Source organism: Hyla sarda, chromosome 2 (assembly GCF_029499605.1).
Source record: "Hyla sarda isolate aHylSar1 chromosome 2, aHylSar1.hap1, whole genome shotgun sequence".
In the NCBI taxonomy this organism is placed as follows: Eukaryota; Metazoa; Chordata; class Amphibia; order Anura; family Hylidae; genus Hyla; species Hyla sarda.
This window is the reverse complement of record NC_079190.1, coordinates 380,100,014-380,125,752: the sequence shown is the minus strand read 5'-3', so window position 1 is coordinate 380,125,752 and position 25,739 is coordinate 380,100,014. Positions and strand designations below refer to the sequence as shown.

The 25,739-nt window shown below is 40.6% G+C and overlaps 1 protein-coding gene across 7 annotated transcripts in view; it reads left to right on the top strand.

Annotated features, from left to right (window-relative positions):
* Positions 1-25,739, top strand: part of MYL10 (myosin light chain 10) — a 169,629-nt gene that overhangs the window by 94,530 nt on the left and 49,360 nt on the right. For 6 of the 7 annotated variants that reach the window (XM_056558496.1, XM_056558492.1, XM_056558495.1 and 3 more), the window contains 2 exons: positions 15,044-15,133; positions 16,838-16,913. In XM_056558496.1, coding sequence (XP_056414471.1) covers positions 15,098-15,133; positions 16,838-16,913 — 112 coding nt within the window. In that variant the 5' untranslated portion in view covers positions 15,044-15,097. Of the gene's footprint in view, positions 1-15,043; positions 15,134-16,566; positions 16,645-16,837; positions 16,914-25,739 lie in introns of those variants that run through there. The other variant, XM_056558497.1, reaches the window with a different exon arrangement.

Below are 25,739 nucleotides of genomic sequence, written 5' to 3'. Positions count from 1 at the left end.
TAACTAGCTGAATGTATTTATGTGTGTGTGTATGTGTGGGGGGGATGTGTCTCCCTTTATAATTGAATGTCGAGTAGCACGTATGTATGACTGCTTCGCTCCTTCTCTATGGGAGCTGTGAAGACAACCATATGCTGTATTCGACTTTCTCCGGCAGCTCCCATAGAGAATAAATGGAGTAGTTACCTGCCGCTCTATTATAACAGGAGACATGGGTCCCTGCTCTCAAGATTGAGAGTCATTCCCCCGCGATTAGATAGTTATCCCCCATCCTGTGTAATTTTGTAAGTTAGCAATTCCCACTGGATTGCATTGACATCCTCAAAAGGTTAATAATAATAATAGTAATAATGATAATAATAATTTCAGATAACATAATTTTTGTCCCTGCCAGTGTCATCTTTTTTATTTTATTTTTTACAATAATTCTGTTGAACCGCAATCCAATTTCAAAATTGTGTTACTGGCTTAGAACACATTCTCAGTCAGGCCTGGTTGCTGAGCTCTAGATAATGGCAGAGAGTCCAGCAAGCCCAACCTAATTTTTCTGTACCTAAAATTTACGGATATGGCCAAATGACATCGAAAAAGTTACCAGATCCTGCTTATATTCAGAACAGATGTCGCCCTTAGGGTATGTTCACACTACAGAGTGTGAACGTAATCTCCGCTTGCTGAAGTCAACAAGCGGAGATTCAGACAGGCAGCCGGCGGTGGTGGTAGGACCACGCAGCACTGCGCCGTCACCATTGACAGCTATGCAGTGCTCGCGGACTTCCGCGCAAAGAATGAACATGTTCTTTCTTTGCGCGGAACAATTTCAGCGGCGGAATTGTCCGCCACTGAAATTCTGCAGTGTGAAAGGGTCTCACGGAGACCCATTCACACTACTGTTAAGTTCAAGTGAACATACCCTTAGGCTGCATTCATATCACGTTTCTTACGGGGACCGGATCCGGCTGGGTGATGGGAAAACCGGGCGCTCCTGTATCCCAGCTGGAACCAGCTCATTTGAATGAGCTGACCGGAGTCAGATAGTGGTCGACTGATTTTTGCCGCGTATCTGGTTTTGTGACCAGACTAAAAACCGTGGTATACTATGGTTTTAAGTCAGGTCAAAATAACTGATAAGGGGCAAAAATAAGCCGACCAGTGTCACTATCTTACTCCGGTCAGCTCATTCAAATGAATGAGATAGGGTCCGAGTCCAACTGGGATACGGGAGCACCCAGTTTTCCCATCTCCCAGCCGAAGTAAGAAACATGATGTGAATGCAGCCTTAGTCAGGCAGTAGCATTCCATACAGGCAGCAGATCTGATAAATATTAGACTTGAGTTGCTTTTTCAGGTAATTGGGGGGGGGGGGGGGGAGGGGAGGTGGACACCTGGGCGGGAAGAGCCTGAATTTCCAATCCATTCATTTAGATATGTTACCTATAATTATGAGTAATGACTTAATCTTTCTCTGAGATGCCTCTATATGTTTAGCAGAATTATTTTTTATAGATCAGAAATGCTTCAAACTATATAAACTACACTGAATTTACTTATGTGTCAGCAGGTTTTATTGAACCCTCCAGCCTTAACCTAAGGTACATGGAGAAATGTCTGTGTAAATTCACACTATATAGCTTTTTGCTAATTATTACTATTATTTTATTTGTACTTAAAATGAATTACTGTCTAGTACAACCCTATTTCATAAGTTTATATACATGATGGACAATCACACACCATCACACTTGACCTAGTTCTTCTAACACAGGATGAAGATACTGTTTTATATTTCTCCAATTAGGTCCATAGAAATCTGGAAAAACAATGGATGGAAAAACATTAACGGCAGTTTTTGAAAAATATAATTCAAGTTAAGTACCCTATTAATGGGGAAACAACAAATTTGAAATTTGAAGATTATTAATATAACAAATCTGGCAGTAGAGTTTGCCATTTATGGCATGTTTAGTATTACCAATATAGAATAGGTCATCAATAGAAGATTAAGATTATTGGTTGCTGACACCTGGCACCCCATTGACAGAGCTGGAAGCAGATAGCATCAAACATTGTATGGTGGCTGTGCTGTGGTACAGATGCCTGCTACCTCTTGATAAAGCTACATAGTAGCGAAACATGTCAAGGGGAGCAAAGTGGGAAGTTTGTAATACAGTGCTTAGCCCAAGTTTACAAGGAGTGTTCAGGCAGTGAGCTGCAGGCACACACAGCATATTTACCATTACAGACCAGCAAATGAGGATTAAGTGTATCCTCCAGATAGAGATACAGTGGTGACTTATTGAGTTGTTCCACTGAAGCCTAGCAGTGAGTGCGGGTAACCGCTTTTCTTGTTGAGAATAACTTATTGTGACTTTGAGTTCTTTGGTTCCCAGCACCTCCGGACTCGCAGGCTTGGGACCCATATCTCCTGAGGTGACATATGAAAGAGCTGTTGCCCTGCAGCTATTGTTAGGATATCCACAATTGTGCCAATTTGTCTTTGATAGTTCGACAGTGGTGATTTGCAACAAAGGGCTAGAGCACCTTCTGCTTTTAAAGTGTGTAGTTACAATTACAATTAATAATGCTCATGGGAAGTTTTTAAAGGGTATATGGGAAAGAAAGGGTACTTTTGGATTGCCCAAAAGGGGGAACTATAGGATTTAGATTGGAGCAGGCCCTCCATATACTGGTTTTGACCGATAATTGAAGGGGTACTGTAGCTCAGCTCTCAATCACCACCCGCACTCACTCTGAGTGAGCATAACTTAATCAGTGCTGCGCCACCAGTGTCCTGTGCAAGTGAGTTCGGATGGTGGCTGGGATAAGTGGTGAATAGAAAAACTGTTGGACTGTCAAACAATGTTTTTCTACTCCTCCCAGTCATTGAGAGCAGCCTGGCATAGGAGTCGAGAGGAGGGGGAATATATTAATTTATTTTTGATAAAGGTACAACTCTCTGGAACAGCTCTACATACTGGAGGTAGCTCTTCATACTGGGGGCAATGCTCTACCTACTGGTTGGTAGCTCTACGCACTTTGGGGCAGCTTCACCTACTGGAAGACATATTTTTCTACTGTACACCTACTTGGGGGCAGTTCTACCTTTTGAGGGGAAGTTCTATCTACTGGGTAGCTCTACCTATTGAAGACAACTTTACCTACTCTGGGGCAGCTGTACTTACAAAGCAGGCAGCTCTAGTTACTCTATACTTACTGTAGGGCAACTCTATGTACTAGGGGGCAACTTGACTGTCACGATGCCGGCTGGCAGGTAGTGGATCCTCTGTGCCAGAGAGGGATTGGCGTGGACCGTGCTAGTGGATCGGTTCTAAGTCACTACTGGTTTTCACCAGAGCCCGCCGCAAAGCGGGATGGTCTTGCTGCGGCGGTAGTGACCAGGTCGTATCCACTAGCAACGGCTCAACCTCTCTGACTGCTGAAGATAGGCGCGGTACAAGGGAGTAGACAGAAGCAAGGTCGGACGTAGCAGAAGGTCGGGGCAGGCAGCAATGATCGTAGTCGGGGGCAACGGCAGGAGGTCTGGAACACAGGCTAGGAACACACAAGGAAACGCTTTCACTGGCACAATGGCAACAAGATCCGGCGAGGGAGTGAAGGGGAAGTGAGGTATAAATAGGGAGTGCACAGGTGAACACACTAATTGGAACCACTGCGCCAATCAGCGGCGCAGTGGCCCTTTAAATCGCAGAGACCCGGCGCGCGCGCGCCCTAGGGAGCGGGGCCGCGCGCGCCGGGACAGGACAGACGGAGAGCGAGTCAGGTACGGGAGCCGGAATGCGCATCGCGAGCGGGCGCTACCCGCATCGCGGATCGCATCCCGGCTGGAGACGGTATCGCAGCGCACCGGGTCAGTGGAGCTGCCCGGAGCGCTGCGGTAGCGAGAGAGAAGCGAGCGCTCCGGGGAGGAGCGGGGACCCGGAGCGCTCGGCGTAACATTGACCTACTGGGGTTGCTCTTTACTTCCAGAGGGGTAGTTGTATCTTCTGAAGGGCAACTCTATAGTTATTGTGGGGTAACATTTCTTAATAGGGGGCAACTCTGTAATTAATGTGGGGCAACTCTCTGCTCGCTGAAGGGCACCTATCTACCTACTGGGGGCACCTGGAAGAAAGGTTCATGGCGGTTTTGGCATCCACTGGATGTAACTGTAGTGTAATCACTATATCGCTCATGTATAGTGACATTTATTCAAGAGCAGTATTGAAGGTATTTTTCAGTCCCTAGGTAGTGGTAATATGTGGTCAGGATGTAGTGGTATTATTTTTCCTTTGCATGGTGCAATTATTTTGTTATATGGCCTCTGTATACAGGGTTATATTGAATTGCGGTATGGCGATTATATTTAGTCACTATGGCAGTAATATATAGTCAAGGTGGTAACAGAAAAGCATGAATTGGTCCTGAGCAGCACCTTAAGAGCAACACAATCCTGTTGTTAACTAGTTCACATTTTGACACATTTCTTTTAATCTACAGTCCACATACATCTAGTATCCAGCTTCTAAACTCTGTCCATCTGTTTGTGAGGTACACCCATTGAGAGCAAGAAGCAAAATGTTTACTGTTTGGATGAAAGCGCTGACCTAATCCGGCCTCCTTGATTGAAGTTAAATCTGATTTTGTTCCACAGGTCAGAATTAATTGGGTGATTTTGAGATTTTTCTTTATTTAAATAAATGTATTTTTTCTACCTCTCCGATGCTTGGAAATGGATAAAATGCTCAGAAATGAAATAAGTGTATTTGTCTTAGCATTAGAAGGATGTGGAAAAAGCTGATAATTGTTTTTATAATCCTCTAGAAATGTTCAAGTAGTAATTATGTCAAATGAACTCTGCTGGGAATTTGTTCTTTCTGATGTCTGAAGGGATTCTTCAATATTACAGAGATGTTGAAGGCATCGTAATATTTCAAATGGTTGGTAAATCTACTTTCAAAGGATTAGTCCACACAAAAGCGGCAGAGTGAAAATAATTACACGTTTAGCTCGAGCTGTTGGATACTGACAAACAGTAATGACGTGTGCAATGAGACCACACAAATTTACTGAGCGGAGGCTGTGTTGTTTTAAGTAGAACACTGGAATGTAACTGAGGGTGACATAAAAGTATTCTCTATTTTTATATTCCGTGAGCCCAGGGAGGGTTTATTGAGCTTGGCGACACTTTGGACTGAGCTGTGTATGCAGGAGGATTTTGGGGGCAGTGATTCATATGTCTGAAAATAGATGCTCTCCTGATAAACTGTCTGGAATGTACCACCTGAGCTGAGAAATCAACATGTCCTTGTAAAAATAATAGACATCACAGAAAAAAAGAAAGTTCAGGGCAGAATTTTCTAGGAAGTGTTCTTGAAGTCTCAGACAGTCTGCAGCCTAGGATGTGAGACATTTGTGAGCTGTGGGAGTCATTTGTCATTTTTTTTGTTCATTTTCATCACAAGGTTCACTTTCACCCTGGCAATTTCAGGAATATCTTGATAGTACAACATACTGTACGAGAGTTTTTATTAAACATTTCTTTATGTAAATTAGATTTATTCATATTTAGAAAAATAGGATAAATAACATAGGAAATTGTCAGGCTTCCTTTCTCCATTTGTCCCCCCCAAACCAGATTTAAACAAAATAGTCAATTTAGACAGACTGATTGCTAAGTACAGGATTTCTGACAACTACAGCCTTTTAACCCCTTAACGACCCCGGACCTAAATGCACGTCCTGGTTTGGCGGTACTCCACGCACCAGGACGTACATTTACGTCCTGTGTAAGACCGTGAGCATCAGAACGGTGCTCGCTTCATACACGGCAGGTTCCGGCTGCTAACAGCAGCCGGGACCCACTGGTATTGGCCGACATCCGCGATCGTACGGATGTCTGCCATTAACCCCTCAGATGCCGTGATCAATACAGCGGCAGTGCGGTACTTTGAATGGATGATCGGATCGCCCGCAGCGCTGCCGCGGCGATCCGATCATACAGCATGGCGGCCGGAGGTCCCCTCACCTGGCTCTGGCCGTCTTCCGCGGTCTTCTGCTCTGGTCTGAGATCGAGCACACGAGAGCAAATGATCACCTATAATACTGATCAGTGCTATGTCTTATACATAGCGCTGAACAGTATTAGCAATGAAAGGATTGCTATAGATAGTCCCCTATGGGGAAATAAAAAGTGTAAAAAAAAAGTTGAAAGATGTAAAAATAAAAAGTAAAAAAAAAGTTAAAAATCCCCTCCCCCAATAAAAATGAAAATTGTCCCCCCCAAAAAGCGTATTTTTTTTATCAACATATTTGGTATCGCCGCATGCGTAAATGTCCAAACTATCAAAATATAATGTTAATGATCCCATATGGTGAATGGCGTAAATGTAAAAAATAAAAAAATCCCAAAATGCTGCTTTTTTGTCACATTTTATTAAAAAAATGTATAAAAATTATCTAAAAGTTTTATAAATGCAAATGTGGTATCGAAAAAAAATACAGATGACGGCGCAAAAAATAAGTCCTCATACCACCCTATATATGGAAAAATCTAAAAGTTATAGGTGGTCAAAATAGGGTGATTTTATATTTCTGATTTTGTACAAAAAGTTTTAGATTTTTTTTAAGCAGTACAAAAATATAAAAGTATCTAGCCATGGGTTTCATTTTAATTGTATTGACCCACAGAATGAGGAACACATGTCATTTTTACCGTAAAGTGTATAGTATGAAAACAAAACCTTCCAAAATGTGCAAAATTGTGGCTTTCATTTAAATTTCCTCCCTAAAAAAAAAATTTGGGGGGTTTGTCGTACATTTTATGGTAAAATGAGAGGTTTCATTACAAAGTACAATTGGTCACACAAAAAAAAAGCCCTTATATGGGACTGTAGATGGAAATATAAAGGAGTTATGGATTTTAGAATGCGAGGAGGAAAAAACAAAAACACAAAAATAAAATTGGCCTGGTCCTTAAGGTTAAAATGGGCTTGGTCCTTAAGGGGTTAAATGTGGTTGTGAGGCAATTTATCCCTAGCAACAGGCACTTCAAATGACAGCTATTTAGTTTACATTTTAAGTGTACCCGTCGTTAACACAAACTTTTAATATAATGTAGATAATACCATTATATTTATACCGTATTTGTATTATACATGGGTTAAAAATGGGTACATTTTTGTCACTACAGCTATTGTCTGTGTGTCTCTGTGAAAAGTCCAAATACAGGAAGTGTGGGTGGACAAGCAGTGCTCTGTGAAGTGAGGACAAGCAGGGCTCTGTGCAGTGAGGACAAGCAGGGCTCTGTACACTGAGGACAAGCAGGACTCTGTGCATTGAGGACAAGTAGAGCTCTGTACACTGAGGACAAGCAGGGCTCTGTGCGCTGAGGACAAGCAGGGCTCTGTACACTGAGGACAAGCAGGGTTCTGTGCACTGAGGACAAGCAGGGCTCTGTACACTGAGGACAAGCAGGGCTCTGCACACTGAGGACAAGCATGGCTCTTTACACTAAGGACAAGCAGGGCTCTGTACACTGAGGACAAGCAGGGCTCACTGCACTGAGAACAAGCAGGGCCATGTACACTGAGGACAAGCAGGGCTCTGTGCACTGAGGACAAGTAGAGCTCTGTACACTGAGGACAAGCAGGGCTCTGTACACTGAGGACAAGCATGGCTCTGTACACTGAGGACAAGCATGGCTCTGTACACTAAGGACAAGCAGGGCTCACTGCACTGAGAAAAAGCAGGGCCGTGTACACTGAGGACAAGCAGGGCTCTGTACACTGAGGACAAGCAGGGCTCTGTAAACTGAGGACAAGATGATCTGTGACATGCTCTTGGCCAGGAGCCTGCACAGAGCCCTGTTTGTCCTGCCCTCACTTCCTGTATTTGTACTCCTTATAGAGACACACAGGCAATAGCTACAGGGACAGCATTTTCCCCACACAAAAATATATATATTTTTTTAAATCAATGTATATTACAAATATACATATAATAGCATTATCTACATTATATCAAATGTTTTTGCTAATGACAGGTACACTTTAAGTACTTTAGTTCAGGGCTAATTTTGCGATAAATGAGAAAAAATAAGAAGTAAAAGCTTGGCAGCATTAAACCATAGTTTTCGCTCTCTCTCTCTTACTGCCATATTAGTTAACGGTAAAATTGGTGCATGCATTTAGTTACTCTTATGATCTACCTGGGCATATGCCAAATGGATATCTTTTTGGCACATGTTTGGCTGGTTTTATGATGAGGAGCATTTTTATGGGAATCAGTGGTGGATGTATTACGTACGTCTATAATATATGTTTGGTAGACTTGTGCACTAGAAACATTTTAATTTAGTTTTTTCGTTTTGGAATTTTTTTTCGGTTTGGTAATATTTTCGGTTTTGATTTTTCGGATACATTCGGTATTCGGGTGTTCGGTTTGATTTTTCGGATACATTTGGTATTCGGGTACATTCGGTAAATCCTTTTATTTTTTTTGGGACTTTAGCGATCCTAAGAAAATTATGTAGATACCTTTTTTATTAAAATTTCATAGGGTACCATAACAAAATAATAATAAAAAAGATACAGTAGTGATGGAAAAAATTGTATCTAACGAAATGTATCTCTTTTATTATGAAATGTTTATTCATTTTTAAACAGGGATCAATTTATGTGAGCGGGTAAAGCACTAAAAATGTAGCTGACAATATTAAAAATCTAGTGTGTGCATGTTTTTCACTTTTTTTTTAAAACATTTTTTAGGTATGGAACACACTGTTGGAACACACTGTTCCATGATGGGAGTAGTAGTTACCTGTACTAATTGACAGATCGCCGGGGTCCCTTGCGATCCTCTTGTATAATGTATAGATGCGGTGGCAACTCTTCTATGGTCCCCTGCACTCACGTATATATACACATATTCATATTTCCCGCATATTCATTGGTTCCAGCCAATCACAGCTCTCTGTGAGAAATAGGAATATGTGTATATATACGGCCGTGCAGGGGACCATAGGAGGGCGGCTGCCACATCCATACATTATACAGGAGCATCACAGCGGGTGTCAGGAGTGATACCCGCAGTGATCTTTCCTTAACTACAAGTACCATTACTCCCAACATGGAGTACACTCTGCTCCATGCTGGGAGCTGTAGTACCTACATTAATAGACAGATCGCAGCGGGTGTCAGAAGTTACACTCGCTGCGATATGTCTATTAATGCAGGTACTACAGCTATCAGCATGGAGCAGAGTGTGCTCCATGTTGGGAGTATTAGTACCTGCAGTAAGGGACAGATCCCAGCGGATGTTACTCCTCCTGACACCCACTGCGATCCTCCTGATGTGAATGTTGGGATCAGCTGTTCTCAGGGCTACAGAGCCGGGAGAACAGCTGACGCTGAGCTGTAGGTATACATCGTATATCTACTGCCCAGCAAGAACTTACAGTGAGCCTGCAATGTGTATACAGTATACACATTGCTGGCTCCCTTAACCCCTTGCTGAGCTGGGCGCTATGCGCAAGCCCAGCAAGGAAAGAGTTAACTTACACTGCTGGACAGTGTAGGTTAACCCTTTGGGCGGTATACACTATATACAGCTATCTAAAGATAGCTGTATATAGTGTATGCAGAAGACGAAGTCCGCTTACTTCCCTCGAGTACCGGGCAGGTCTGTGTAGCTCCACCCCCTAGTGATGACGTCATTAGGGGGTGGAGCTGCAGAAGGGAACTAGGCTAGTTAATCTGAAGCTCTGTTCACATTGTCCGTTTTGTATAATGTGAACAGACCCTTCTGGCAGTGTCTATCCAGACAGGGAGACTCCAGCTGTTGCTAAACTACAACTCCAAGCATGCCCAGACAGTCAAAGCCCACGGGTTAGGGGGCGCAAATTACTTGCCTTGCCCCGGGTGCTGAGAACCCATGCTATGCCGCTGTATACAGCTATCTATAGATAGCTGTATATAGTGTATACCGCCCAAAGTGTTAACTTACACTGTCCAGCAGTGTAAGTTAACACTTTCTTTGCTGGGCTTGCGCATAGCGCCCAGCTCAGCAAGGGGTTAAGTGAGCCAGCAATGTGTATACTGTATACACATTGCAGGCTCACTGTAAGTTCTTGCTGGGCAGTAGATATACAATGTATACCTATGGCTCAGCATCAGCTGTTCTCCGGGCTCTGTAGCCCTGAGAACAGCTGATCCCGACATTCACATAAGGACGATCGCAGCGGGTGTCAGGAGGAGTGACATCCGCTGGGATCTGTCCCTTACTGCAGGTACTAATACTCCCAACATGGAGCACACTCTGCTCCATGCTGTGAGCTGTAGTACCTGCATTAATAGACATATCGCAGCGAGTGTAGCTTCTGACAACCGCTGCGATCTGTCTATTAATGCAGGTACTACAGCTCCCAGCATGGAGCAGAGTGTACTCCATGTTGGGAGTAGTAGTACTTGTAGTAAAGGAAAGATCACTGCGGGTATCACTACTGACACTCGCTGTGATGCTCCTGTATAATGTATGGATGCGGCAGCCGACCTCCTATGGTCCCCTGCTTGGCCGTATATATACACATATTCCTATTTCTCACAGAGAGCTGTGATTGGCTGGAACCATCTGGCCAATCACAGCTCTGCGGGAAATACGAATATGTGTATATATACGTGAGTGCAGGGGACCATAGAAGAGCTGTCGCTGCATCTATACTTTATGAAGAAAGTTGATCCAGCAATTCCACTAAAACATCGATTTATTGGTTATTCAGCAGCATAAAATATCCTGCATGGATAGACTTCTCCACACACCACCTGGCCAGTGATTCACAGCAAAATGGACGCTTTTTGAGCGCATGCGCGCTCTTGATTACCATGCGCGCTCTTGATCAAGAGCGCGCATGCGCTCAAAACGCGTCCATTTTGCTGTGAATCACTGGCCAGGTGGTGTGTGGTGAAGTCTATCCATGCGGGATTTTTTATGCTGCTGAATAACCAATAAATCGATGTTTTAGTGGAATTGCTGGATCAACTTTCTTCTTTTTGTGCTACGTGTATCAAGCCAGGCCAGGCTGAGGATCCGTGCAAGACCAGTGGGAGGTGAGCTGAAGATTACTATCTTTCCATCTATACATTATACAAGAGGATCGCAAGGGACCACGGCGATCTGTCAATTAGTACAGGTAACTACTACTCCCATCATGGAACAGTGTGTTCCATGCTGGGAGTAGTAGTACTACCTAAAAAATGTAAAAAAGAAAAGTGAAAAACACGCACACACTACATTTTTATTATTGTCGGCGACATTTTTAGTGCTTTACCCGCTCACATAAATTGATCTCTGTTTAAAAATTTATAAACATTTCATAATAAAAAAGATACATTTCCTTAGATACAATTTTTTCCATCACTACTGTATCTTTTTTATAATTTTTTTGTTATTAGAATGAATTCTTTACGTTCGTTTACGGATAACGAATGCATTCGTTATTTACCGCATGCATTCGGTAAATAACAAATGCATTAGTTATTTTGCTATTTGTATTATCGTGGCTATTCGGGAATGTTCAAAATATGTTTTCGTGCATTCGGATCGGTCCGAATGCCTGAAAACGGTAAAATTCGGTAAATTAGACATTCGTGCCGAACTGAATTGCACATGTCTAATGTTTGGCAGACTGTTTCAAACAGTCGTGTCATGTGGTGTGAACTGAACCTTCACATCATCTTATTTGGCTACCTTAACTTAAAAGGCTTATCTGGTGATAGAAATATTGGCTGGCATTTAACATTGTTGGTGTAAGTGAAGCATTTTTCTACACCTTTTTTTGTGTGCTGGTAATGTGTAGGGGCACCAAATTTATTAAATGTTCACAGAGCATTTGATAAATTTTGTGCAGGTCACATTTTCTGAAATTTCTCTCTTCACATACACCAAAAAGCTAAGCTAAGTCTGGGCTGGTGTAGTTTTAGAGACTTTTCAGTGGCTTTGCGCCTTTTTTACTTTTTGTGAAAAGGCGCAGTTCATAAAACCCTTCCATATCATGTGTATTGCCAAAATCAGTGGATTGCAACTCAAAATCAGCAGAAATGTGTAAACCAAAAGGTGCAAAAAAGGCGCAAATAAACCCTGCTTGAGCCTTTTTTTGCGCCTTTTGTAGACATAAAAACAGTCTAAAGACAATGATAAATGTCAGCCATTGTGTTTTAAGAGATCTGCAGGATCTTCTGACACAGAAATCTGACGGTGTCTAGGTCCCAGCTGATCAGCTCTTTCTGTGATTGGAAATGCCAATCACTGGAGAAGTGAGACCAGAATGTGCTGACCAGCGAGCACCTGGGCACTGTTGGTATGCAGTGATGGGAGATCATGCAGGTGAGTATCCCCTTATTTATTTTTTACGCCAGCCTGGCATCTTTAAAAAAAATATTTCACAGGACAGACCCTTTAAAATTTCTCTCTTAAGGGAATCTGTCAGTTTTTATCATGCTCAGAGCTGTAGACATGGGCAGATTATAATGTAGTAAAACAAATAATACCAGTCTTCTAGATGATAGTGTGTGCACAGTTATAAAATCATGTTTATCTTATAAGTTCAAGAAGTTGTAGAGCTGCATGTCTTCTCCCTCCCTGTGCTGTTTAGTTCATGTACAAGGCTCAGTGCTGGGAGCCAAACCCTGTGCATAAATTATGGAGAGCTGAGAGGGGTAGAGGAGGGAGGAGGCATGCATGCTGCAGCTTAGCATGGCCTTTGTGACTGATGTTGATAAATGTAACACATTTTACTAATATCCTGGATGCCTTGCAACTGGTTAAGTCTACCACAGAGAAGAATTTGAGGGTTATTTAGCAGAAAGGCAGAAAGTAAAATTTTGGCCTCATTTGACCAAACCACCTTCTTCCACATGTTTGCAGTTTCTCCCACATGGCTTGTGACAAACTTTAAACAAAATTTCTTGTGGCTTACTTTTTAACAATGGCTTTCTTCTTGCCATTCTTCCATAAATGCCAGATTTGTGAAGTACATGAAGAAAGTTGTCCTGTGTGCAGATTCTCCCACCTCAGCTGATGATATTTATAGGTCCTCCAGAGTTACCATAGGCCTCTTGATTGCTTCTCTGACTAATTTTCTCCTTGTTCAGCTTGTCAGTTTGGGTGTATGTGAGATGTTTAAAGCTTGAGATATTTTTTTAACCTAACCTGCTTTGTACCTCTCTACAACTTCATCCTTGAGCTCCTTGGTCTTCATGCTGCTGTTAGTTCAGTAATGCTCTCTAACAAACTCTAGCACCTTCAAAAAACAGGTGTGTTTGTACGGATATTAAATTGCAGATGGCAGACCTTATATACTAATTATGTGGGAAAGCTTGTGAAAGTAATTGGTTTCGCCAAACCTTTGTTAGTGGGTTTCACAGTTAAGGAGGTGAATACATATACACTCAAAACTTTTGGATTTTTTTTGCAAATACTTCTGAAATCCATGTAATATTCTCCCTGACTTTCAAACGATGGACTGTATTGTGTTGGCTATTACATAGAATCGCACTGAAATAAATTTGAATCTGTGGTTATACCATGACAAAATGTAGAAAAGTCCAGGTAAATGCTTAGGCAAGGCATTGTATCTTTATCTAAATATATAAATGGAGTCTAATAAAACCAATTTAACCCCCCCCCCCACACACACACACACACGCTCAGAATACAGGGTCTCCGCTTACCTTAAAGAATGTATAATAAACCTTTTAAACCGCCTCTCAATAAATAAGTCAAATAGAAATAAATTAATTTTCTATTTAACAGCAATATAAATAACAGTGGCTCCATATAACTCAAACCATATGTATGTCCCTTTAAGTATGTGATAAGAATTGATAATTTTAACATTGTATCCCTCACACTGAAGTTTCCATATATATTTTTTTACACATAAACATATGTCAAGCCAGAACTCCTCCCGTATACGCTGAGCAATTAAAAAGTAGAAGTCTCTAAGTCATTACATAGTTCAGCAGAACAATATCCTATAAAACTCAAACCACCCTCAATGATTTTCTCATTTAGAGATTAGGAGTACTATGGGGAGACTTTTAGGCTCTTGCTCGCATGAGAATGCGAGGTCACACCCAGATCTATCACTAGTTTATGTGTTATCTTAATTTATGTTGTTTAATAAGCATGTGTGATTTAGCAGTGTTAACCTGTGAATCAAATAATGTACAGCTCTCCTCCTGCAGTATTGGCTATGTAAGGCACCTCTACTTACACGTTACATACAATTCTAGAATCAGCCGCACTACCAAAATGAGTGGTGAACTTTGCACTGCCGCGTAATTGATTCATTATTAAGAAAAAAATGTTGTTGATACAAAGTATTAGTAGGGACAGCTGAAATCACAGATCGTGTGTGTTCTGCACAGGACTTGAAATACATGGAGGTGTCATTATCTGAGCGTTTAGCGGCAAAAGTACAAGGGTGTAATAGAGGTTGCCTTTGGAATTTTAATGGTTCATCTGTGAACTTGGAAAACTTGCCCTGAGTCTAGATTTGTGGGAATCTATCAAGTCCGTTTTTACTAGGAAAAAAGTTAAGGGATGGAACAGTCTAGAGTTATCCAGTTCAAAAGGCAAATTCTGTCCATGGAAGAAAATGCTGTTCTGGATCAAATTTCCAGCTTTCCTCGATTTTCTGGGCATTGCAGTAGAAAATGGGGTCGTAATGTCAACCAGGTAACTATTACTGGAGGGACCCATAATAACAGTTCAAGAACAGTTGCCTTCATGTGGTCTAGAAGAACATCTTTTCATGCTTTTCTCTAGATTATGATGTGTGAAAAAGGTGCGTAGTTACATTTCACATTGATGCCCTTGGTCTGTTACAAAAGGACACATAGAATAGAACAATTCGCCCAAAACATTGAAACTCAGATTTTGTAATGGAGCAATGTTGAAATGATGCCTGTACAGAATAGAGTATAGATAATTGTTTCATCACAGGATGCATAGCTTGTAATCCTCATGTATTTGTTTTTATTTTCAGTCTCCTAAGAAAGCAAAAAAGAAAGCTGAAGGAGGTGGTTCCAATGTCTTCTCCATGTTTGATCAAAGCCAGATCCAAGAATTTAAAGAGGTAACTATGAAGGCAATATTTTCTATACACTACTTATTTCTATCACTTGGAATATCACACTGGTTTAACATTGCATTATAACATGGAACATGGATCATTTTATATTGTAGCTATTGAATTATTATTATTATTATTATTGAGAGTATATATATTTCTGTAGATTGGACTAATGGGGAAAAGATACATCTACTTTGTTGACCATTGGCCAATATAGAAATCATAGGCTGTGGGAATATGTTCAAAAATCATTGCTTGGTGTTTTAAAATCCAACATGTGTCATCCTTATGGATTTCCATGAATTAACAGACACAGAAAGACACACACACACACACACACACACCATTTTCTTAGGAAGACAATCAATCTATCCAGTACAGTGGTCCAGTGGTCTCGAAATTTGGCCCCCAAATACCCTCTGGGCCACAGTTTGAGACTACTGATCTAGTATGTTTTTTTATTTTATGGAGAGTGGAAATAAGCGTTGGAAATAAATGTCTCTTTGACTAATGTGCTTTTCCAGGTGCATTCCCTGGAAAGAATGAGCATGTTCATTCCTTTTGGCGGAATCCGGATCAGCGTCAGATGTTCCACTACGGAACTTCCATAGTGGGCACTGAGCAGTACAGCCCCATAGAAATCAATGGGATTCTGCTGCAAGTGGATTCCACTCAGAATAAGCAGAATATGTCTAGTGGGCATGGGCCCTTACAAAGGGCAATATAGGCCTATTTGGCCAATAATTTCCCTGTGTAAGAGAGCCTTAAATACTAAATACTCAGTACGTAGATTATCAATAGATCTTCGTAGAGTCATTAGGATCTCCTGCCATTAAACTAGTATATATGGTCAGTTTAGTAGTTAAAACACTACAGTTACATCTTTTAAAAACATATTTGATGTGCCATTGGGCCCAGTCCAATAGAGAAACATTGGCATTGTATTATGCACTTAAAAGTATAAATTGAATACCAATCCCAAAAATGGTCATGTGAAAGAAGTCTAATGCTGAATTAAAAAATAAATAAATAAATAAATAAAAAATCCAAAACACAGATAAAACCCTATTTATTATGGGGTGTTTCACTACATTTTCTATGCGGTGGAATTTTGGCTCATTTTAGTACATGCTGGAAATACTCCAATATACAATTAGATACAGCCGGCATTAACTCTGGTGATGAAGGGGCCAGAATATTTAAAGCTGTAATGGCATGTTACACTAGAGAAAATTATTTCGTAGATTAAAGCAACAATTTTATAGTATGTAGCAAGATCAAATAAGGTTGTAATCTACAGATGCGGATGTGTTTCCGGATGGTGTGCATAAACCGTAGGGTTAATCAGAGAAATCATTTCTGATATGCATTTAGTGTTCTGTGTCATTACAGCTTGGGGTATTGTTGTCTATTCGACTCCAGTAGAGAGTTAATGCCGGCTGTACCTAATCGTATATTGGAACCCATCCAGCAGCATATTGTGCCTAGTATTAATTTAGTTCAAGGAACTTGGGGTAGGTTAATTGTATTTTAATTAAACCCCTTGTCAGGATTCATTAGCATACTAAACGTGCGTAATTCACACAGGCTTTGTTTGTTGCTTATTTTTAACTGAAAGTGAAATGTGTCACAGGCTGTAAGCGAGGATCAGAGAGGATGGGGGAAACTGCGGATCTTACTAATGCTGTGCTGTTTCCTTGTCACTAGGCCTTCACCATTATGGACCAGAACAGAGATGGCTTTATTGATAAAGAAGACCTGAGAGACACATTTGCTGCTCTGGGTAAAAGAAAAGTGATATCTAAATCAAATTCACATGCTCAAGTATGTAGGAAATGATTATACTTAAACTGAAGCTGCGTGAGTCAAAGGAGATATGTCAAAGTCAGTGAGCCAAAAGGGAAGTCTGCCAAACTGATTTAATGTGATCCTCTTGTTTGTGGGGTTAGAACCATTATGTGTTTAGTGAAGTGTAGTTTTACTTGTTACATTTTACTACAGTGTGATTGAATATTAGGTCTATTCTATCCATAATGGCAATATATATATATATATATATATATATATATATATATATATATATTTATCTTGTCTGGATCAACAACAGAATGAACATATAAGTATGTAGATAACAATGTTTCTCGCTGACCTATAAGCTTGACAAAAGCCTTGGTGAATTCCAAGTGGTTCTGTTTTTCCAAGCAAGATACAATTCCACTTCTAATTTAGAATGTTCATCTTAGAGGAGAGAATGGCAACTGCCTATTCTGTCTCAAATTGTGTGTATCTGCGATACAGGTCATTCCACAAAGGCATGCAGTGCTTAGAAATGCTAATAAACAGCAAAGTGATACATTTTATATTAAGCTTTGTTAAAGTAGTACCCTAGGGATCTTTTACATGCAGAAATTATTGACTGAACAGACTGTTTATTGCCCATTATAAAAGACCCTGGGATCAGACATGATTGAGTGATCTCTTATCTATTGGCTGCTCGCTGCGATCGTGGGGCCCTAAAATCTATCATTGGTTGGCTCATGTCTGCCTATACAAACAAGGGATGTGTGGTTGACAATGATTTAATAGACGGGCAAGCCATGTAAAAGGCTTTATAAACTAGTGCCAACTAGTGTTTCTTCAAGATCGATGTTGTATTGATGGTGGTAAACCCAAACCCTATTATACATTGGCATGAGTGCTGTAGATACCACTATCTATTAGCTCTTAAGGAGGTTAAGCAAAATTTACTCAAAGAGTTTAAGTTGCTGACTTTGCCGCCAATGTGCTCTTAATTTTTTTTAGTGGAGGAGTAGTGGCCCTCTCAACAAAGGGGCCAATATATTTGCAATGCTTAAAAGGTAAATGGGGTTTACCAGGTCTTAAAAATGTATGGACTGTTATAAGTATAATGGAATGCAGTATAATATACTATAAGTATAATGGACTGCAGGTCTGGATTTACTGTGTTATCGAACTCAATGGACCAGATGTTATTGGTGTGTGGCAGCAGGGGGTTAGGCAGAAAAGTGTAGACAGCAGGCTGGGTCATATACAGGAGAAAGATATAACACTATGTGAGAAAAAAATAGTGGTAAGGGAGGTGCTAAATAAAACTTAACATTTATTAATGTCCTGATAAAATATAAAATCACATGATAGTGATGAGTAGTTTGATCAGCTGGGTACAGTACCACCCATGCGACACTGTTTAATAGAAAGACACTGTTAATAACACAAGTTATCTCCTAGGTTTTCCCAGGAGAATAGAACCCCTATTGAATCCACTCTATTCCCAACGCGTTTCTGGCGCCCCTATTGGTGTAGCGCCTTCCTCAGGGGAATTTTAAAGGGGGTATTGCATGCCCATACACCATCTGCTTTGCAGCCAAACAGAATATTTAGTTGTATCTAGTTTGCTACATATGTGTTGGGCTAAAATATTTTACAAGATCCAGCCAGCGCCTTCAGAATTTCTGCTGTGTACTCAGCCCTGAAGTGCTGTACGATTAAGCTGATCTTCTCCTGGTTACATTCCGGGAGCGCAGCGTCCTGCAGTAGCAGAAATGCCGGCTTGTTTCATGTGATTTTATATTTTATCAGGACATTAATAAATGTTAAGTTTTATTTAGCACCTCCCTTACCACTATTTTTTTCTCACATAGTGTTATATCTTTGTTTATATTGCGGGGAGTACCACCTAGTGGGCCGGTACCAGGCATTATCACCAATTGGTACACAATATTTTTTTCATATACAGGAGAATCAGAATGGCATCCAGGGGTAGGCAATGATGTATTCCAATACTGACAAATGGTCAAGATAGGTGGCACAGGTTCATGTCAGCAATATGGGTTGGTAATAGGAAAGTTAGTACGGTACAGAAGGTCAGGCAGAATACAAATCTAAGTAACAGGCATGGGTCAGTAAACACAGGATATTAGTATCAGGTTATTACACCTTTGCAAATAGAGAGTAGGAACCAGCTAAACACAGGATGTTGGTCAGATTCCTCTTATATAGAAGATACCAAAATAGGAAAGGTGTGGAAAGACATGCATGCATTGGCCCTTTAAATAGCTTGTGCAGGAACATAGAGGTGAGTGATGGAGAACAGGGCACAGGACAGAGACTAATGGGGAAAGACAGCACATCAACGGGGACCAACCGCTGATGCCATAGTTAAAGCTGAAGGAAGAAAGCTGGTAGGCCATGGAATAGGACATGGATAGATAGTGATGAAACACATACTGGCCTTGCAATTATTAGATCCGCTGTATGAACTGGCTAATGCAGCCTCTTCAAAGTATACAAGTGCATTTACTAACAATTGCAATAATAATAATAGTGGTGTTGCAAAGTACAACAGCACTGACCTATCCATTTGGGGCCAGGAGTCGGACCCACGCTGATCTAATAGTGATGGTATATCCTCAGGATAGGCCACCAATTTCTGGAGCCTTTAATCCTCATGACAGATGTATATGGCTTCTTTTGGGAAAACAGGAATAGTTCCTGCAATACAGACCTGTAACTTTTATGTAAATATTCCCGATCACTATTTTCAGCCCTATCGGTTACTGAAAGGTAACTTCAGCTAAGCACATTTAACATTAACCTTTCAAGCTCTTTAAAAAGTAATGTACCATTAATGCTAAACAGACTATGAAAGAGTTATAGACAAAATTCCCTCCATCCCTAGCTTCACAATGTGTCAGTCTCTCTCCTATACATGAGCCTGTATAGTGACAACGGCTGTCATATATATTGAAAAGGAGCCGAGCTTAACTTCTAACTGTATTTCCATTCTTGGATAAATCCCATTAGATAGTTTAGTGTGAATTTCATGTAGATACGTGTACTGACTAAACAAAGGCCCTGGATTATACTTATTTTATGTCAGCATCTGACTGCAGACAGATTTACAAGCAGGCAAGTCTTAAATTCTAAGTAAATGATGAAATTTTAAGGCAGGCATCACACAATATCAAGAATAACACAGTAAGGACATTCAGTTGTATATGGTATTTACCCATCAATTGTTCTAAAATATGAAGCAAAAATAAATAAATTTTTTTTTTTTACTATTTTTCATTTCTGTTTTGCAGGTAGTTTTTATATTTCATTAAATATAACTTATGTAGTAAAAAAAAAACAGGAACTGTAAATCCTGGGGAACTGATGCCTGGGAAAAACTTGTCAGTCAACCGTAGGCTATGTTCACACAGGCAATGTCAGCATGGAAAACTTCTGTGCAGACATTGTCCCGAAAGGAGAGCACTGGTAGAACATGCTGGTGCTAGGATGGCTTGGAAAAGTGAGTGAAATGGCAATGTCTATTCCGACATATCTATTCTTTCTGCGGACTCCAGAAACATCTGCTGTGGAAATTCCGGCGTGTGCAAAGCGCAACAGAATACCATTGATATCTCCATGCGGAATTATAATGTGGAATTCCACACGAAAATTGTGTGAACATAACCTTATAGTCATGTTCAGTCTAAGATAGCTTTAAGAAACTTGCAAGCATTTTAACATTCTGTCAATTTATGTTCAAGTTTCGGGGCTCCTTAATTTACTTATATATATTATACGGAGGTCGATTATTTGATTTCCTAATCCAGAGCTCCAAATCCCTTGTATAGACATAGGTTTTTTAAAGGTTACATGCTGACAGCACCCACCATTAGGGGGAGTTTAGGCGCATACTGTGTTATTGTGAAGTTCACATAATAAGACTAAATATTTTCAGCATGTTGTCTTCTAAATATATGTCTATGCAAAGGATTTGGGGCTCTGCTTTAGGGACGCAAATCTCCAGAGCTTTTTTTTTTTTTTTTAAGCCATAAATTCAGAATCAAAATAATCAAAAAGCTGCAGTACATATAAAAAGATTCAACAGATAAGGCTGCCAGGACAAAACACCCATGGGGCCCAGGGCCAAATAAAGATACAGAAACATTTTTGTCGAAAAAAAATATTACAGTTGGCTACAGCTTCAATTTAAAAATAATTCTCAACTACCTAAAGCTTAAACTTTTAAAAGCTTAAGCTTGTAGCAAGTCATATAACTCCTCCTGATGCTTGATTTACAGTTTACACTGCTAAGTACTGCTTTCTAATGTCCTCCTTGCTTCTGCTGATTTTGACAGATGTTATAAAGATATAGAGGAGCAGAAAGACTGGTAAAAAAAAATCATATACCAATTATATAATGGCCAAAAATATTCCTACTTCTTCTCATGTATACACACACACACACAAGACATTCATCCCCTTTATTTTGCTAAAGGGGTATTCCAGGAATTTTTTTTTTATTTGACTATGCTACAGGGGCTGTAAAGTTAGTGTAGTTCATAATATAATGTCTGTACCTGTGTGTGACGTTTTTCTCACGATTCTGCTGTGATTTTCACCCCAATATTTATTTTTAACAGCATACAAAATGACTGTTGTCTCAGATTTTTCCCAGGTTGCAATTCAGCCAAGACCTGACTCACTAGTTAACTGATGACAGGGAGCCTGTCTGCTTCAATGGGTTGAGGGATCGCTTGGTGGGAGAGAGATCAATCTGAAACTAATGCAACAGCTGTAGGCACCCTGATTGAAAACCACAGGTCTTTTGAATGGATGCAGCTCATTTATGTTTCAATGGGTGGGGTGGCTGATATGTGGGAGGGAGGAAAATAGAATTATGGGATTTGTAGTCAAAAAAAGAAAAGTCAAACAGGCAATATCAAATACTGTTGTGCCTGTTTTACCTGTAGAAAAGTGTTTTAATATGTGTGTGTGTGTGTGTTTTTAGAACATTTTTTTTTTCTAAAATACTGGGAATACTAGTAATTTAATCTGATGGCATAACATTAGAGACATCAAAATATAAAACACCCAAATAAAGAAAGAATAAGAAGAGTAAAGGAAAGAACAAAGGAATGATGTAGTTGGGGATTATAGTTAGTATAGGTAGAATGACCTCACTACAAGGAATGTTACCACCAGAAAGTGTTATATATGAGTTGCATATTTATTTTGATAGATATCTATATTTCTTACATAAATATAACCTAGAAGGGGGAGATTACTATTTTCACATAACTGTGACAAAGTATACAGCTAAAAAATAAAGGGAACACTAAGATAACACATCCTAGATCTGAATGAATTAACTAATCGTATGAAATACTTTCGTCTTTACATAGTTGAATATGCTGACAACAAAATCACACAAAAATTATCAATGAAAATCAAATTTATCAACCCATGGAGGACTGGATATGGAGACACACTCAAAATCAAAGTGGAAAACCACACTACAGGCTCATCCAACTTTGATGTAATGTCCTTAAAACAAGTCAAAATGAGGCTCAGTAGTGTGTGCGGCCTCCACGTGCCCGTATGACCTCCCTACAATGCCTGGGCATGCTCCTGATGAGATGGTCTCCCGAGGGATGTCCTCCCAGACCTGGACCAAAGCATCCGCCAACTCCTGGACAGTCTGTGGTGCAACTTGGCATTGGTGGATGGAGCGAGACATGATGTCTCAGATGTGCTCAATCGGATTCAGGTCTGGGGAACGGGTGGGCCAGTCCATAGCATCAATGCCTTCCTCTTGCAGGAACTACTGACACACTCCAGCCACATGAGGTCTAGCATTGTCTTGCATTGGGAGAACCCAGGGCCAACTGCACCAGCATATGGTCTCACAAGGGGTCTGAGGATCTCATCTCGGTACCTAATGGCAGTCAGGCTACCTCTGGCAAGCACATGGAGGGCTGTGCGGCCCATGGAACCCCACACCATTACTGACCCACCGCCAAACCGGTCATGCTGGAGGACGTTGCAGGCAGCAGAACATTCTCCACGCTGTCTCCAGACTCTGTCACGTCTGTCACATGTGCTCAGTGTGAACCTGCTTTCATCTGTGAAGAGCACAGGGTGCCAGTGGCGAATTTGACAATCTTGGTGTTCTCTGGCAAATGCCAAACATCCTGCACGGTTTTGGGCAGTAAGCGCAACCCCCACCTGTGGACGTCGGGCCCTCATCCCACCCTCATGGAGTCTGTTTCTGACCGCTTGAATGGACACATGTGCATTTGAGGCCTATTCGAGGTAATTTTGTTGGGTTCTGGCAGTGCTCCTCCTTGCACAAAGGCGGAGGTAACGGTCCTGCTGCTGGGTTGTTGCCCTCCTATGGCCTCTGCTACGCCTCCTGATTTACTGGCCTGTCTCCTGGTAGCGCCTCCATGCTCTGGACACTACGCTGACAGACACAGCAAACCTTCTTGCAACAGTCCGCATTGATGTGCCATCCCGGATGAGCTGCACTACCTGAGCCACTTCTGTGGGTTGTAGACTCCATCTCATGCTACCACTAGAGTGAAAGCACTGCCAGCATTCAAAAGTGACCAAAACATCAGCCAGGCAGCATAGTAACTGAGAAGTGGTCTGTGGTCACCACCTGCAGAACCACTCCTTTATTGGAGGTGTCTTGCTAATTGCCTATAATTTCCACCTGTTGTCTGTTCCATTTGCAGAACAGCATGTGAAATTGATTGTCAATCAGTGTTGCTTCCTGAGTGGACAGTGTGATTTCACAGAAGAGTGATTGACTTGGAGTTACATTGTGTTGTTTGAGTGTTCCCTTTACTTTTTGAGCAGTGTAGTATATATGAATAGTTTTATTAATTTAGGAAGATATCTAAAATGTGCATCTATATAAGTTTTTTTTATATGGAGACAATTATTTCTTATAGAAATTAGAGACACTACTTCCGCATTGGAACTTTCAAAAGAGTATAGATGTACACAGACCAATAATAAGCCCAAAAAATGAAATAATAAACATACATATATATCATTGTGTATGAACTTTTAATAGCTTACACACATAAAATAAATATACGATAATTTAAACAATATTATATAAAACATCTTAGTCCATTGGGTGCATGTACGTAAGCAAACGTCTTATGGTAAAGATGCATCCATTTCTTTGTATAGATGTAACTGTTTATGGATCTGTTTTAGTGAGCCTCATATCTACAGCACAAGTCCCAGGGCAACAACTTTCAATAAATTCTAAATGTGCTCTCTCATTTTAGCTATTTTCAAAATCACAAAAATCCATAAAATCCCCATTGAAAGGTAAATTTTGAACGATGACATAGAATGCATCAATTTGGTGCAGACAATGCCAAATTTATCAAAACAGCTCATGATAAATTTGTTGGTTTTCTATTACTGTACTTTTTCCATAGCTGCACATTTACTCCAGTTATTATGCACTAAAACCATGCACCATAGCACATGTTGTTTGTAGATACTCCACTATTTTTTATTCTGAATCTCCATTCTCCTTTATGCGTTAAAATGTAAGAACAATTGTATCTCTTGATGATACAAATAGGGAAACGCCAAAAGATTTAATAATACAAACAATATGCAGGTAATATATTTGTCATTTCCGTTATTGTTCTTATGACTGCTCATATATAATGCATATATTTCCCAGGGACCCATATTCAGCTATAATCTGCATATCTAATTATACATTCATTAGTTTCCTTAATGTTAATATGCTTTATTATTTCCTTAAAAACATTGCATCCTTTGTAGACACAACATTATACTCAATCTTGTAACCGCACTCTTAAATCTGATCAGTTTATTAGTAGATTGAGATAAGCTTTATTTTTATTAATATTAATTGTTGTGTTCATGCACAGGACTGTATTTTGGACCCGTAACCCTCCATGGGCCTACACTGTACCTCTGAAGCACATGAAAGTTTTTTTTTTTACTGATTCTTTGACAATATGCAATAAAAAAAAAAAATCATGGTACGCTCCATAGCATGCTATATTATTCAGGTTTTCTGGCCTAGAAGCAATGTGTCTTGGTTAAGAATTTGAAGTATTACAAGTATAGTATGGCACTGCCTTCATGTCTATAATATGGATATGTGCTGAATCTGGGCAGCTGTACGGGGGCTATACACCGATCCCTTCAGAGAGTTTGACATTTCTAGGAGTTTTTGTTATTGTGTGACCAGAAGCAACATAATTCACTGCACTAACTGATATACCAGTCTACTATCTAATATTCACAGAAAATAAAACTAAAATATAACTTTTAATATGTTATCATTTACAATGAGGTAATAACCTCCAAAAATGTCACCAAGAAAAAACTATCGTATTTTTCGCCGTATAAGACGCACTTTTTCTTCCCCAAAACTGGGGGGGGGGGGGGAAAGTTGGTGCGTCTTATACGGCGAATACCTGCGGCCATCAATGGCCGGGACCCGCCGCTAATACAGGACATCACAGATCGCGGTGATGCCCTGTATTAGCCCTTCTGACGCGGCGATCAAAGCTGACCGCCGCTACTGAAGCGAAAATAACACTAACCCGGTAAAATCACGGCGTCCTGAACAGCTTACAGGCCACCGGGAGGGACCTTACCTGCCTCCTCGGTGTCTTCCCCTGCGCTCTCCTTTGACGTCATCACGTCGTCGCGCACGCCGTCATCCAATAGGAGCGGCGTGCGTAGCGGCGTGATGACGGCGATGGAGAGTGTGGATCCCGGGGAAGAAGAAGTCCGAGGCGTCGGG